At 38.2% G+C, this 16,998-nt stretch overlaps 1 protein-coding gene across 4 annotated transcripts; it reads left to right on the forward strand.

Moving 5' to 3' along the window:
- Positions 1-4,351: 4,351 nt before the first annotated feature.
- arhgap19 (Rho GTPase activating protein 19) lies at positions 4,352-16,187 on the forward strand. Of its 4 annotated transcripts, none has more exons than XM_044190582.1 (12): positions 4,352-4,507; positions 5,515-5,789; positions 6,340-6,420; positions 6,839-7,048; positions 8,554-8,780; positions 9,214-9,300; positions 9,501-9,566; positions 10,018-10,236; positions 10,395-10,502; positions 11,097-11,204; positions 11,470-11,571; positions 12,256-16,187. In XM_044190582.1, exons 1-12 carry the CDS (start codon positions 4,464-4,466, stop codon positions 12,313-12,315), a joined length of 1,587 nt encoding a protein of 528 aa, XP_044046517.1. In that variant the 5' UTR covers positions 4,352-4,463; the 3' UTR covers positions 12,316-16,187. The 4 variants fall into 4 exon arrangements, with proteins under 4 accessions (XP_044046517.1, XP_044046518.1, XP_044046519.1 ...); XM_044190583.1 differs by having other exon boundaries at positions 12,259-16,187; XM_044190584.1 differs by having other exon boundaries at positions 10,018-10,224.
- The last annotated feature ends 811 nt before the right edge of the window (positions 16,188-16,998 follow it).

The following is a 16,998-nucleotide window of genomic DNA, read 5'->3' on the forward strand; positions in this document are numbered from 1 at the left end:
GTCCACCGATGAGTCTTTGGAGGCACAGATGCTTCTGTCAGTGGAAGTCACTCTGCTGCAGGTTTGATTGTAGACACCTGACAGATACAAGGATTTTAAAACAGCACTGGTACAACTACATCTTTCACTGCAGGAACACAGAGCAGGCAGTGCTCCTGTAGAGCTCAATGAGAAATGCTAATACAGAAAGGGGAAGTGAGGTCACTCACATACACACAGTACACATATGCAGTCATGGTACAGCACAGTAACTAAAAGGCACCACCAGATGGAGTTATGTTAGAGGAACACTGTGGAGTAAAGTCACACACTGAGCGAGACGGGAAATCCTCTTGTCCTTTTGCAGCACACAAAAAGCTGTCTGAAGGACAATACTCGTCTGAATAAGAAGGACGTGTGTCCTCCGTCTGTCCATTCTTGTACCAGACGTAGGAAAGACGATCAGGCAGAACACAACTGCTGTGACACTGAAATGATCCCCAGTAAGGATACTTTAGTGATGGTCTGCTCAAGATGTACCCCTGCTCTCTGCAGTTAATCTCTATGTGCACTGAGGCAGGACGTCATACAGTCTGAAGGTGCAGTGAAGGAACAGGACTGCGTTTAACCTGTGACCCATGAGGCAGCTGAACTGAACAGGATAAAAGTACTGATTCTTAGGCGGAGTAAATGAAGAAAAAGTGTATTTTTGTTTATTCTCTGTTCACTCTGTGGTCAGGAAACTGCTGAGTGAGTGTGAAAGAAAAATGCAAAAATGCAGAATACTGAAGTGTGTAAACCTCTCATGCCAACTAGTTTTAACTGAAATGGCACACACACAATGAATGGACTGGTGGGGTTGGTTTGGACATGCAAACTATGATTTAATTAAGCTGATGACGAAAAGTTTAATAACTTTGGTTTGCTCGGGTGGCTCAGTTGTTTAATTTATAAGCGTGTACAGAGACATAATTTAAATTCAGCTATGGATCTTTGTCACATGAGCAAAAAAAACGTGCAATAAAAATATATATAGAAAATGAGATTATGGGGCATAATGTACATATCCTATACATACAGTATCTATATGCAACTCAGCAAGAATGATCCTTACCTCTGTGAGCATCCACCTCGTGTTTCTACAAAAGTAACACATTTTCATTATACTGTGAAGACTCAGGATAGAAAGAAATCTTTTCAGTCTCTATGCAGGAGATATTATTGGCATCAACTAACAATTACTGTTGTTACTGACTAATCTGAGTATTATTTTCTCTCCTACTTGATCTACAAAATTTTGAAAATAGTGAAAAATACCCATCACAATTTTCAAGAAGTTGACATATTTACAGACTCACAGATGTCAAAGTATGAAAATGATTCAGTCAGTGATGAGTAGTCAATGTCAATACAGTGACAATGAAGATTCAAACTGCATCAAACACTGAGTTTTGTTTCCATGAACCATTCTGGTTTCATGAGGATTAACAGCTCACATGACAGTTAAAGTTGTACAAAAAATGTGTACGTCACATCTTCACATGACTAATATCCTACTTTAGACAAAAGTGGGGGACAAAATAACAGATTTTAATTTTTTTTAATATCAAATAAAACCATATTCTGAAAAATAAACAGAAAACATTTTGTCTAAAGCTGAAATCCAAAACTTTCTGCATATTATCACCGTCTGCAGCAGTGAGAGCGAACTGAAATGATTTTCAAACTTGAAGAGTTATGGGAGCTGGCTGTTTTTCAATCAGCCACTGCAACACTTGGAAAAAGATGCCATATAGCAAGGTGTGATACCACTGGGGTTCTGATTGATTTCAATTTTTGAAAACATACACTGTATATGGTGTGAAAAGTAATGCTTCACATCAGGTTTTCCAGTTCCTCTGCGTCTTCAGTCTTTGCTGAAGTGATGGACTTCAAGGCTGATATGTTCTGGTAGTAAGGACCCGAGTCTAACTGATGGGGAGAGACAAGATGCAGACAAAGGGCCTCATTCTTTAAACCGTTCTACCATTGGATTTGACCTTAAAATGTATTTAAAGTGTTAAACCTTCATACTGTACACAGGCTCATTCGGTTCATTTGTGGAGTCCAGGGCTTTCTTCTTCCTGGATTAAATCCGTCAAGCAATACATAAGAAACAGCAATTTATGAATCAGAAATGTTGAAAAGAAATCTAGCTTACAGTAAGTAAAATCTGACAGATGTGAGCCACGCTAGGAGCATCAGTCAAACACTGATGTAGAGTTAAATATAATAGCCCTCAGGATAATGTCACAAATAAGAGACATCTAATATCCTGAAATATGGGCAAAGCTGAACATTGAAGATTACCAGGCTTGTTGTTGTTGTGAGAATGTAAAAGCTATCACAAGGCAATGCTGACGTTTCATGAGGGGACGTAAAAGTAGTTCAGAAAGAAAAGGGCAGGCATGATCAATAAAACTTTTCTATGGGTATAAAAGTGACTGTGGCTAATACTTTGACAGATGACCGAGATTTTTATTGTTTTTAAATAAGCTGCATTTCACTAACATTTCACATTAATAGAGATGTGTTCAGATGTCCTCCTCCCCAGCTCCTTCTCAGCTGCACAGCGATACTATCCAGAGTCAGAGGACTGGATGGACCTGAAGACAAGCTGTGTTTTTTTACTGTGAGGATGAAGGTTTGGATTCTCCTTGTACCACGTGTATTTAGCTGCTGGGTTAGCATCACTGCTGCAGCTCAGAGTATACAGTATTAAAAAGAGCTCCTATCTAAAATGACATCAAAATATGCCATAGGCTTTGCACTGCACTAAGCAGTGATGGCTCATGCTCGTAAGAAACAGAACTAACGCTATGTAGTGTACAATAATTAATAATAACTGATCAGTTTGATGTGCAAGAGACCACAAACATTTGTGTGGTTATTTTGTAACAGTCTGGTGCTGGCTGCATGAAATGTAACCAGTGGAACAGGCGGGCTATTTGCAGCTTTACAATGTGCTCCAATTAGAGATTGCAGAAGTTACATATTTTTTCTGTGGATGTGCCACCACCAGCTAATGTGACAAAAATATCACAGAACATGCAGGCGCATGTTTGACAGCGCTTTGTCAACGTGGTTCTTTACACCAATACTTCACTGGATTGTTGAGTTGGCTATGGCACGCTGTCAACTGCACATCTCCTCTATACTGTAGAGGGCAGCACAGAGTTTTATGTAACATGCCTGCATGAAAATACTTCTGCTTCAACAACTGTTCAAAAACAGCAATGCAGCCAGTCGAGGAAATGACGACCAGTTGGACTGCAGCTGCTGTGACACTTCAGCTCTGCATCAATAAAAGAGGTTCACGGTCAAAGGTTCTACATTTTATATTGAAAAGCATTGTAAATGTGTTTGTCATCACTTGGATTACAAGTTATGTAATATACAGTATGTTTGTGTTCACCTGTGACAGTCAGAGTTGTACCATGTAAACTACTATTCCATTCAAAGTGTTGCGCTCTTAATTTGAAGCGATACTCGGCTGAGTCGCTCTCTCTCAGGTCAGTGATTCTCAGAGTGGCGAGTCCTCTCGATGCCCTGAGCTGAACACGACCTGCAAACTGAGAATCGGGCTGTGAGGGATTCTGCCACTGATGGCAACGTTCAGGGCTGAACCCAAATTTGTATGCGGCATATACAGTGAGCCTGCTTCATTACCAAAGTAAGAGCAAAAAATGTCCACAGATGAGCCTTTTGAAGGCACAGTTGCTTCTCTTGGCGTAGGACACTATGTTGCAGGTAAAAATTAAATGTTAAATGTCAAATGAAATGAAGCACAATTGCTAGAAGTCCATTATTTCATGCAGTATACACAGGCGCAATTAACTGGAGGAAAGATGCGGGAACCCATATTAAAAATGCATGCAGTTATGGTACAGTAAATCGATAATAAGTTTTCTATTTGTTTTATTCCTTTTTTTATTGGCCATTAAAATATCAAATAAGGAATTACTTTTTAATTTAATCAATGTATTTTTTTTAATTTACAATGATTACTAAATTAATTTGCAAACAAATGTATTAATGCCTATTTTTTTTACAATTAGTTATTTATTAATGAAATGCTTTTTTACTATTTCCATGACACTTGTGGTCCTCCACAGTGGACATAAATAAGGCAAAAGGCTATAAAATTTTGATATGTGTGTGATACTTGGAAATAAAAATTAAACTGAAATTTTGTGATGAAATGTGATGTTGCATGTGGTGCTATTGAGTGTTGTTGTATACTTAGAGTAGCTAGAGTCCTTTAGCTATATTTTGCATACAGATGTTGTTTTTCCTCTTGACACAGCTAGTGAATTCAAACCGGCCAATCACAGTGACTGACATGCAAATCAGACCCAGCATGTCACGCCCACGTTCAACAAACTACCAATGGTTGATGACGTGGGCGGGGCCTGTAGGATAACAGCGGAGGATTCAAACTGAACATGGCTGCGGATAAAGATGTCGATGAAAATACACAAAATAGAAGGTAAGAACAAATTAAGACTGACATTGATATGTTGTTAATGGTATTTACATCGACGCAGATTTAATATTACACACGACTAAAGCTGAACTTGAGAGAGTTTAAACTGGTGCATACGTTACAAACGTTACGTTAGTGAGACTGATTGACAAGGACTGTCACTCTCTTAACTAGCTAAGTAATTTAACCTAGCTAACTTAGCTAAAGTTAGCTGCTTAACGTTACAGTAACAACGCTAATTTGGTTAGTTAGCTAACGTTACAACTCACTGGCCAGACATTGTTGCTAGCAACTGAAATGTTTATTTCGAAAATAAGTTAAGCAATGTTAGTGGGAATTCTCAGCTTGCATCAGCTAACGTTAGCGCTGTTAGCTGAGGGCTTTTGAGTTGGCATACGTTTGGGCAAACTATACATTAGCTAAATTAAATTTAGTTAGGATAATTTAGCTAACGTTAGGTTATTATGAAGTTAATCCACTGCTCCTGTGCTTTTTCACACACATAGCTTTTTGTACACAATATTAATAGCACTGCAACAAACCCTGCCTTTGTTTAGCTTATAATGTTCAAGCTTTGTTGAAACTGTCAGAAGAAGTGTATTTTGTGAGGTTGTAGATGGTGTTCTAAGGTTAAAGGGGCACTATAAGGATTTTACACATTACGTTCAATTTACTTGTTATGAGGAGTACTGCAGCCTGTGAAGACAGTTCACAGTCTGATAAAATAACCCTGACGATGTTATTGGGGGTAATATCAGCTTGGGCTATTACACTGTGTGCACGAAATTTGTCAATTTGACATAGTATGTATATCCTGTGTACACACATTTTAATTGGTAATGGTGTTGATTTTCAGGAGACAGCTACAACAAAGATCATTATTAAAGTCCACAAGTTGTTGAAGCATACACAAATCCATCGAGCCGCAGCTGTCAGCTTATATGACAAAGTAGCCTGTGGTTTTTACCTAAGCATTACTTGTGTACAATCTCCCTGTGTCTCCTCCTCAGGGGTACAGTGTGCAGTATGGTGATCAATCATGAGGAATCACCGGGCGGCTCTCGTGCTGGCCGACCGCCAGTCATCTTCAACCCGGACTTTTTTGTGGAGAAACTCCGCCATGAGAACCCTGATGTTTTCCTGGAGCTGGTGCTTAGTAACATCACTCGCCTTATTGATCTTCCTGGTACAGAGTTTGCACAGCTCCTTGGTGAGGAGGGCCCTAAGACTCCAACAGGTGGAAATGGAGGCTTCTTTCGCTCTTTCAACTTCCTCAAACGCAAAGGTCAGAGGTCAACTATGTGACATCTAGAAATTACCACTAGCAATAGCCACAGTAAATACCCCTCTCTGTTTTTGCATATGAATTGATATCTACAGTATTTAGAAGATGAGAGTCAATCATGCCATGTCCATAATTCATGATTTTGACAACACATCAGATCAGGTAAACCTAGACATAAGGCAGTCCCAGTGAAGAGCTGACTATGTGTAAGAAGTGAGTGAGTTAACATCTGTAACATCTGCTAGTAATAAGGGGGAAAATAGCTAGTTACAAAATTTGTAGTTCAGCGGCCACTGTGGCAAGCAAGTAAAAGAATCTTCACTTCTTTGTGTGAGCTTTCCAACCAAGCGATGTGGCTACCTGTTCAATATTATATTTTTTGATGTCATCACACTTGTTCTTTAATGTTAATGTCAGCTTTTAAACTGTGTTGCCCTGCTTGTTTGTGATGAGACTGTCCTATTGTAAGGCACATGCAGCAGAAATGGAAGAACTGTTTCTCTGAGGGGTCTTTCAGTATCCTATCGCTTATCACTGACTCTCATCTCAGATAAAGGCGTTGTGTTTGGAACCCCACTGACGGAGAGCTGCATTGCACAGATCTACCAGCTCATTGAGTACCTCAGCAAAAGTGAGTCATCTAAATAAAATCCACAGATTCCTTAATCACAGTTGTTTTTACATCCTCACCGCTGTGACTTTCAGAAGCTAACAGCAGTAACTGCTTGTGTTTAGAGAAAGAACAAAACCTTCTGAAAAAGGATTTGATTTTAATTCATAATACACCAATGATTGCTTTTAAACATTGAACAACCCTTTTGTCAGCCGTCAATCCATTACCACTGATTAATGTAGATAGCATTTTACTTCTCTTTTGTTTTGGATTAGTGTAGATAGCATGACTTCTGTTTGTCCTAATTAGCTAGAATAAAAAAAGACAAATTCCAAGAATGAGTGAGCACACAAATGAAATAGACCAAACTGGTTTGGAATGATCAGATGTTTGAAGTTTTTACTCACTGATACCTACCTGCTCTGACACACTTTAGACCTACACGTGGAGGGTCTGTTTCGGGTGCCGGGGAACAGTGTTCGGCAGCAGGCCCTGAAGGAGCTCCTCAACAGCGAGGCCGATGTTGACCTGGCGTCTGGAGACTTTCATCCCAATGACGTGGCCACGTTGCTCAAGACTTTCCTGGGAGAGCTGCCCGAGCCCCTTCTCACACACAGACACTTCCATGCACACCTTAAGATAGCTGGTATGAAAACAAACACACACACACACACACATTTCGTTTTACTTTTATTTAGTCTGGGCTAAATGCACCCAATCATGGGCAGAAGAAAAATTGAGAACTTGTTTATTTAAAGGATCAGTCTGTAGGATTTAGTGGCATCTAGCAGTGAAATTGCAGTTTGTAACCATTTGAATACCACTCGCCTCACCCTCCCCTTCCAAGCGTTTAGGGGAAACTACGGTGGCTACGAAACTCGCAAAAAACGCAAAAGGCCCAATCTAGAGCCAGTGATTGGGTTGTTCGTTCTGGGCTACTGTAGAAACATGGCGGTGCAACATGGCAGCCTGGAAGGAGACTCCCTCTGTAGATATAAACAGCTTATTCTAAGGTAACGAAAACACAACGATTCTTATTTTCAGGCGATTACACACTGAAAACATATTTATAAATATTATATTCCATTTCTGCTAATAGCTCCTACTAAATGTTACAAATTGGACCTTTTAAGTAAGAAAGATTAGAAATGTGGGGGAAAAAATGTAAGTATAATTTGCCTAAAAGTCAGAGATCACTCTGTGCACAGTTAAGATGTGGTATATTACCACTACTGTGTGATGAAAAAGAAATAATCGGTGAATACTGTGAACTAAATGAGTTGGAGAACAAAATTCTTTTCATTTTATACTGTGCTTTATATCATGATTTACGAGAAATATTGTTTAAAAAAGTTTATATTCCTGATTTAGATTTGATAGGTATTGAGAATGGAGCTTTAATTGAATACCTTTTTGATAATGCCTTTGCATTTTCTGAATAGCTTTCCAAAGCATGGGATAGGAGGAGAAAAGTAACATGATAGATAAACTCTTCAGATTCTATTTTATTTGGATTGTAGACTACTGTTTATGAACGGGATCAAATATACAGTGTTTGGCACTAATGGATGCAGATGTAGTTTTTGTCTTGTTTGGATTTGTGTATTGTGTCTTGTGCTTAGGGGGCTGTGTTTGTATATTTGTTACATTCCCATTGTGGAATATCTCCTGGAGCATTATTTGTGGGAGGTTTATGTTTATGCTTGGATGATGTTTATTTCTATGTTTCGATAATGTTGATGTATTGTGCTGTTAGATAGTGGTTTTATGAGGGAGGGTTGTGTAAATGACCAGACACGAAAATAAAACATTCATTCATTCATATGTTCTCATTTTAGAGCACAAATACTGGACGATACAAACATTTTCTAACATTTGAGTATCATGTCATGTTTTAGTCAAACTTTTAGAGAAACAACAATGTTTGTATAAAATGTTGCATGTTTTAAAAAGCAGGACCCTGAAACATGTCAAAAATGCAGACGATTCCATTCTTTAAAAGCCTTTTTTAAATACAAGTGCAAAAGGAAGATTTTTTTTAATGTGTCATTTAGAATTGCTGAACTGGGGGGGAAAGGCAATAATGATTCTGTAGTGATTTTAGCAAATCTGTTCATGACTTTACTTTCTCCACCCATGTCCCTCTTCCAGATATGACTCTATTTGACGAACACGGCAACAAGACTGCGATACCCAACAAGGAGCGTCAAATAGAGGCCCTGCAGCTTCTCTTCCTGCTGTTACCTCAGGCCAACCGCTCACTGCTCAAACTGCTGCTGGACCTGCTCTACCACACTGCCAAGCAGCAGGACAAGAACAAGATGTCCGCCTTCAACCTGGCCCTCATGTTTGCCCCGCACGTCCTCTGGCCCAGACACGTAAGATATGTAGTTTATAACTGCATAATAAGGGTTCAAGGGCTTCACAGATATGACAAAAATCATAGATCAAGACTATTTTGGTCAGTTTGGTAGCACAGTTGTGTACCACAGTTATTCATCCACCTTTAAGAATATTATTCTTAAAACCACTATGTGTAGAATGTGAAAAATCTCAAGTGGTAGTATAAGAAAAGATGCAGTGGCAGACAGCAAGCATGCTACTATATTTTGTGAATAAGACAATACAAGGGCTTTTATAAAGCACAGGAAAGAAAACTAAATACAGATAGAACCTATCCATTGCTAGCTACTGATAATTCTCACTTAAAGTGAGTCTGAATAAATAATGTAAAAATAATTCAAATCTCTGAATGCAGCTTTAAGTGACTAGGTGTTTTGCTGACTTCTGTTCTGTCCTGCCCCGCCCCAGATGACAGCTGGTGACCTGAAAGACAATCTGAAGAAACTGAACAACAGCATGGCCTTCCTCATCAAACACTCGCAGAAACTCTTCAGGGTGATTATTGACCACACACATGACAGAACAATCAAACGATTAAAAAAATGTGCCTAGGTTAGTTATTCGGTATGCAAACAGAATTTGGAAACACATTCTGTGAATCAAGCGCATAAGCAAATTGGGCTCTAGAAACGTAATATGTGACTGGTTTAATGGATAACATGTTGAGTGCTGTGTGTCTCCTGTGTGGCGTTCAGGCTCCAGTCTACCTGCGGGATTATGCCAGAGTGCACTTCACTGGGACAAAGGCTCTGCATACTAAGGTTAGTGGAGGGAATTCACATTAGAGCGCCATTTATCTTAGCAGTTTATCTTCACTTCCCCTCCTGTTAGGATGACAGTTAATTCATTAATTCCTTTCCTCTACATAAATTCAACTAATTAGAGAAGATAAATTTAGTAATCCATTATAAATGTCAATTTAGTGATTTTGAAAAGTATATTAATGCCTCAAAAATGTTTTTTAACAGAGAAACTGCAATTTTTTTAAAAAGGAAAGTGAAAACATATTTAGCAATGGTGACAGTGTGTAGTAAATTTTGGGGCAGTGAATGAGAATGAATACTTCATCAAGTTTGTGTAGCTAATACGGTGATCAAAGTTAAATGCAGCGTTTCTTTTTTTATCATAATCATATCATTTTGCCTGTTCACACATGTGAAATGTTTCCATTTAAAGTACACAGCCAGCCTAACTTGCCCTCTCCTCACTCAGGATGATATGGAGCTGCTAGCGGCAAGTAGCTGTCCTGCTCAGCGGACAGTGTTGCCCCTGAAGAGGGCGGCTGTTCTGGGCCCCAGCTCTCTGGAGCAGTGCCAATCACCAGCTCAACAATACACAGAAGAGGCTCTGAAGGAGCTCTTCAGACACGTCCACCACAACATGCCGGACTCGGCCAAGAAGAAGAAACTTGTCCGACAGGTTCACATCAGGGTCTTTTTTTTTTTTTTTTTTTTTTTTTTTCAGCTGGTTGAACTGAAAACATAGATATAGAATCTGAGCTTCTTCTGCTGCTGAACTTTCCAAATCACTTTGTTTTAGAGTTTGTGTGTTAAATATAAAAAGTGGTGTTCTCTCTTTCCTGTGTGTAGTTGGTCAAACAGACAACCTCAGGGACGCCTACTAAAGAGCACCATCAGGCCCCCCCTGCTCCCAGCAAGAAACATCCCCGTTCGCGCTCCTTTGGTGGCCTCATCAAGGTACTAAACAATCCTGGAAAGTCACGACGAGGAGTAGAACAAGAAATTAAGTACAAGAACTGACCCAGATCATTGCCACATTTCATTTGCATTAACTTAAAGAACATGGAAGCAAGACGATGTCAAATTCGAAGTCATTGCACACAATGTGTTGTTATCCAAGAGTTATCTTAAACCAAAGAGTTTAGAGGCCTAATCAGTCATCATACTAATTGCATCATGAATTACTGACCAAGTATAAGCGTCTGTAAGGCCTTTGTGGATCTAAGTGACCACAAAAGCTATTTTCCACAGATTATAAACATAATAAAGACAAATGAAACAAATAATCAATGCAGTGTAATCAAAATGTAAAGCTAACTTGTCATAATTATTATTCTGTGCAGCTCTTCACGTTGAGTGCTTCAGCAGTTAAAAAGCTGTTTGAAAAATGTCTTTTGATATATAAAACTCCTGTGATGTCTTGTCGGAAAACAGCTCTACCACATGCTCATTTTTGCCAACCGGCTCAGTCTGTCACAAGAGGATGTATCTTCTCTGAGCTAAACTAACCTTTTTATAACTTGTTTTTCCCACCTGATGCTCTGGTAACAGCGCAGAGCTCGTGGTGAGCAGCTGACAGCAGAGAGGCGGGTCAGACACATCTCCCCTGATACTGGCACAGGAAGAAAACCTGGTAAAGAGAACGTCATCCTGCAAGCGGTGAGCCTTTTTAAAAACTTTTTTTTTTTTTACCACACTTAGGTTGACTATATCTAATGTCAATATGTAATTCACATTATATTTTTGTGGTACCTTTTCTCCGTAGTGACAACAGACTTTTGGTGGCTTCGTATTATCTGTTTTCTTGGCTCTGACAGTGTTTTTGAATGATAGTTTACTCTTTTCTTCCTTCTGCCACAAAATTAGCTATTTAAATTTGATCATGCCATCATAAATAATGGTGTGTGTGTGTGTGTGTTTACAGGTGAATAGCCCATTAAATGGCCCTGTGTTGGGGAAGGCGGGGCTGGTAGTAAAAAACTCAGACTTTACTTTCAATAAGGACAAAGCTCTAAAGGTTTCCAAGGTATGACACAGTTTTCCTCTGTTCTTCATATAGCACCAGACATATCTCCAAATGTCCCAATACTGTTCATACATTTAGAGGCATGCAAACTTAGCAGTTTATTTTATTTTGTGCCAACTAATGTATAAAAACATGCTTTTTGCCCTGCAGTATTCTTAGTTCTTGTAAATTCACTCTTTCCAAGTAAACCTGGGCTTGAAAACAGAATCCAGTGACTCATGTAGCTTTTTTTTTTTTTTTTTTTTTTTTTTTTTTTACTGAACAGAGTTTTAACCTCTGTATTAACCTGTATTTTAATAATAATAATTTTTTTTGAGAACACATGGAGAAACAGCTGTCTAAGTATATGAAAATGTTGGCTGTCACTTGTCAATATCCATGTACTTGTATTCATAAAACCTTGTGGTTATTTTTTTCATGTATTTCTCAGATCGTAACATCACAGTGTTCTTTGCACAGGACATAGACTCACATTGTGTCCCCCTGTAGTTAATTAATTTACACACACAGACATGCAAGTCAAGTCAAATGGTAAAATTTTGTTTTGCTGACTTGATGGTACTTTTTTCTTTTTCTGATTTGTTCGATTTTTTTTCACTGCTGTTATTTAACTGTAATTTATGAGTGCCTCTCCCCATCCATCCATCCTTCCACCTCTCTTTCCTCCCTCCATTCGTGTCTCAGCAGGACTCGCCCTCTGTGTCCAGGTCGTGTTTTTCTCCTGCTCAGGAGATCTCCGTGTGAAACCCGACACCACCTCCTCATCTCAGACAGGACTTGGGCAGTGTTAATATTATTATTCCTCATGTTTATCATCACCTTTTCATTGTAGTAAGTCTGTTTTAACTGACTAATATACAGCAGTTTTAGACTTGGTCAGAACAGGCAAACCAAAGCCAGGAACTCTTCTTCTCCTCTTTTCTGCCGCACATCCATCAAGACGTGAGTAAGTGTTTACAAACTGGTACCAACAGTTTAGTTAAAGCCTCCACTGTAGCTTTGCTCTTAGATGGCCTCAGTGTAAAGTTGCTTGATGGGGATAAAATGAATCTACTTCGAATCATACAGAACAATTATGACCTAAACATGTGATATTTAATGACACATGCAAAATCACATGCTAAATGCATTTTTACTTCCAGAAATACTTTCAGAAAGCCCCTAATTTCTTTCAGTTCTGTTCATTAATAATTTTAATAATTTTAGCATTCAGATAATAGAATTGTTTATCAAGATAAACAATATTTTTAGCATGATTAAATTAAGCAACACTATGAAATTATTGATCATCTACACTTGACCCGATGAAGTCTGCTGCAGCTGCTGTAAGGAATGCAAATTTCATTTTTAATAACATTCAGATTTTTTTTTTTAAATTTATGTAGTTTTTATACCACATAATGGTCAGGTTTCAATAGTGTTTTGGAATATTTCTGCTATCAGAGTTTTGGGACTGAAAGAGGTTTTAACTGATAACTCGAATCAAGTGACACTTTTTTTGTGTGTGAATTCATATGATGGGATTGGATGTAGGGCAGGGTGACCGAAAATGAGAATCCTAATCATTTTATGTAATAAGCTCAGTACAGTAGCACATTGTAAAACATGATCTTTCAGCAGATCGTATAATGCAGACTTGAGGTTGTCCCAGATGGTAAACTATTCACGCATAAGCATTAACACTCATCACATTGCATGGCGCTCTGTTTTGAATAAACATTTTCTGAACTTTGGGGTTATTGCTTAGCTCCACTTGAATGTGAATAATTGAAATCAAACCGTGAACAGGTTCTTTGCTTTGGTTTGGCTTCGCTGGCTCATACCTGCTTGTGCCAGTTGTCACTTGAAACTTGTTTGTTAGCTACTGTATCAGAATCTGACCACTAGCAAGCTGAGCTTACAGTCTGCTGTAGAGTATAGAATATACATGTTGTACAGTTTGTGTGTGTGTGTGTGTGTGTGTTAAGTTTTTAGGCTTATTGGGAACTGATGTTTGGTTTTTGGTACGATATTTTTTAACTCTGGTTACTGGATGATTTCTTGGTGTTGTGCTGCTGATGCAGGATCAGTGAGCAGGTCACTTTATTTTTTAATTGTTTCATCCTGATATGAGAAACAGGATTTAATTAATAATCACCTTTTACTACTCTAACAGACTTGTTCATTAAGAAAACACTGACTGGGATCCCTGTTTGTGAACTTATCAAATATGAAAAGTTAATTTCCCAGAATGTCTAATGGGACGTAAACATTATTATTATTTTTTTTTAATTTAAAAAAAAAAACATTTTACTTTTTTACTTCAGTTAGATGATGGAAGCGTCATTTGTTTTAATTATAACAAAAGTGGTTGAGAGATTTGTTATGCTGATGGTTTAAATGAAAGCTGAAAATGTTTTTTGTATGAATTTACTCTGATTGAAATGAGCAGCAATCCGTTCCTTAAGAAGAGAGGACGTGTGTGTCTGTTGACGTGAGTCTGAGTAAAGTAAGAAAGGAACTTAACATGGTTGGACGTCAGGCAGTGTCACCTGTTTCTGTTTCAGCAACAGTTTTTAACACATTATATGTTAATAGCACATTATTATAAAATATAAGCTGTTAGTTATTAATGATGCATTAATGTGTGCCATCCCAAACTTTTTAAACTTAAGTATTTTAGGATTGTATGTGAGTAAAGGGATATTAAGTAATGTACACGAGGAATGTAACAACTTTGAGTTTTCTAACAGACACAGAGGGCCAACATAAAGGTCCAGTAAAGAGACAATATTTAGTTTGTGCTGAGTATAAACATGTTTCTCTACAAAAGTAAGCTTAATGTCTCAAATGCATCAGTGTTTGTTTTTTAATACATCAAGCAAAACAGCTCTGCAATTTGTTGCTTAGTTAAAATACAGTATAAAATTACAAAATTTAGATTCAAATGCATATATATATCTCACAAAGAATAAGTAACCAAAGGCAATTTTTTAGTACTTGTTAGTTTCCTATAATTGCCGGTACATAAAAAGTTCGTTCAGTACTCAAGAAGCACATATTCCCGATCTGATGAAGGCAGAGCAGTTGAGAAAAATTTAAGGGAATAAACAATTTAAACGACACAGATGCATTGTCGGTTTTGTGTTTGCAGAAAGTAAAAATGTTACTTAATGCCCCTTTTTAAATATTTGGGACTGTCTCAGTTCCTTCAGCTATACTCTTCATGACTTACGGTAACTGATGTCTGCTCAATTTGTTATAGCGAGTATGGATGCACCAGTACAAGTTCTAAATTTTCTCCAGCTCCTCCACCGGGAGGTCGGAGGTCAGCTGCAGAGCTGGCGGGGATCCACTGCCTTGCTCAGTGACACATCAGCGGGAGAGATGCTCGGCAACATGGGCCTGAAACCAAACTGGCTCTGTACTCGTTTTGGTAGAATTTGAAAATGATGATGGGGAAATCTGGGAAAAGTTTTGCTTTTATTGATGATGTGCAACATGTGTCTCATGCTCATGGTTATGTAATTTGGTAGCAGATTCTCCTTAGCCCTTACCTGTATTTTTTCTCCCCCTTGTGTTAGGAATCTGTTACTGGTGCATCCTGTTTTGAAGGTGTTGTGGATGTTGTAACGATGGGTTTGGTGAAAGTGATTGAGGTGTTGAACGTGAATGACATGGCAGGTGCAGATGGACACTGAAAGACCTTACCTACTCTTTTGCTTTGCAGTATATTGTCATATTCTGAAGGCAATATTGTACAATGGTCTACACAGGACTTTAAAAAAAATGTAATTAACCTGGCTGACTGAATCTCAGCAGAGAAACAGCGTTTTTGAAACTGAACTAGGATCTCTCCACGTCGTCCTGTCCTCTTCTCATGGCGTCTCCTCATCCTTTTCAGTTCTCTGCAGACTGCAGTTTTACAAACCTGTTTTTTAAGTGAGAGCTAAATTGGATTCTGTTGTATTTATTGCTGTTTGGGGAAACAAAAATGACTTTTTATGCGGATGGAATTTATGATCTAAGGTACATTCATTTTTGCTGTAGTACTGTTCCCTTGTTTTATTTTAAATTTTTTGAGTTTACTTTTGTCGCTCAGATGAGAGCAGTTACATTCTGATTATTTGAAACACAGAAAGCCCGTCAGAGCCCTGTTGTTTTACGTCTGTTTGTCTCTTTACATAAATGTGAAATATTTAGTTACTGATCTCTACTTGCTTGCTGTACATGGTCACAGATGAGTTCTTCTGCACACTGTGAGAACAACAGATGCAGATAAAAGTAAAATACGACAAAAGCGGGTGGAATTCCCTTTAAACTTTACCCGAATGGTTGATTGCACCTTATTTCTTTGTTAATGAGGGTCATAAACGTGGATAAACATCACTTTTACACGCTGAATTTTGATTTAGATTAAAGGTGATCCAACAAAAATTTAGTCTTATTTGTCTAAGCACAGTTTTTCCAGTGTCATGATCCAGTCTAACTCATCTGTGACTGTTATTCCATCTGGTTTAAACTGTGGTAACCTTTTGTTTGTTTTTTGTATTTTAGTGTAAAATAAGTTAACCCTGTACATTGGATTCCTTGGCGAACCGTCCGCTTTGGATTAAAACTTTTTTATGTTTCCTACAGAAAGTCTGTTATGTTTTTTATTAATGTTTGCAATTTTATTGTATTTTTCAGTCTTTACACTACAGTAGCTAGTCACTGAGGAATTAATTGCCCATCAGCAACCCTATACTAACAGGTTGTACCGAAGACCACGGTACACATCAATGCGGTGCTTCAGTTTGCCCACCAGAGGGTGCTATTGGATAATGTGGAAGTGTACGGCTGATGAAAAATATCTCAATATCAAACACCAAGTTTGTGTCTTTAGTTTGTCAACTCAATGTTATTATAATATTATAATAGCTGCTTGTGTCATAAAAGCCCTCATGAGCCAACATCAGTTTTTATCAGTTAAACTGTATTTTTGGCTTTTCAAGATTGTGCTTTTGTTTCACAGCTGGTAGGGATTCAGCAGTGCAGGCAGAGTGTTTCTGTCTTGACTTTATTGACAAGTAGCCTTAAGCCTCTAATACCCTTTAAGTCACCTTTTTATTTTGGAGCAGACCAACACAAATGTTTGCTAAAACACTGCTTCTGCTATAAAGGCAGGTCAGTTTACTGAACTTGATGCGGACCCTACACCAAATTTGATTTGCCAAAATCTTCAAATCTGCTTCACTTGTAATGTATTAAAAGAATACACACTGTATCTCTGGAGAATGAAGAACAATGACAAGATCAGTTAAGTATTTAGTATGATGAACTATACCTATATCTAATTAGATATGCTTTGAAAGGAAATCTGATATGACAGGTTCCTTAATTAGGACTGGGCATTAGGTTTTCCCCTGCAGTAAAACTGTTCCCAGAGCTCATAGTGATACTTTAGGG

The sequence above is a fragment of the Siniperca chuatsi genome, linkage group LG3 (assembly GCF_020085105.1).
Source record: "Siniperca chuatsi isolate FFG_IHB_CAS linkage group LG3, ASM2008510v1, whole genome shotgun sequence".
In the NCBI taxonomy this organism is placed as follows: Eukaryota; Metazoa; Chordata; class Actinopteri; order Centrarchiformes; family Sinipercidae; genus Siniperca; species Siniperca chuatsi.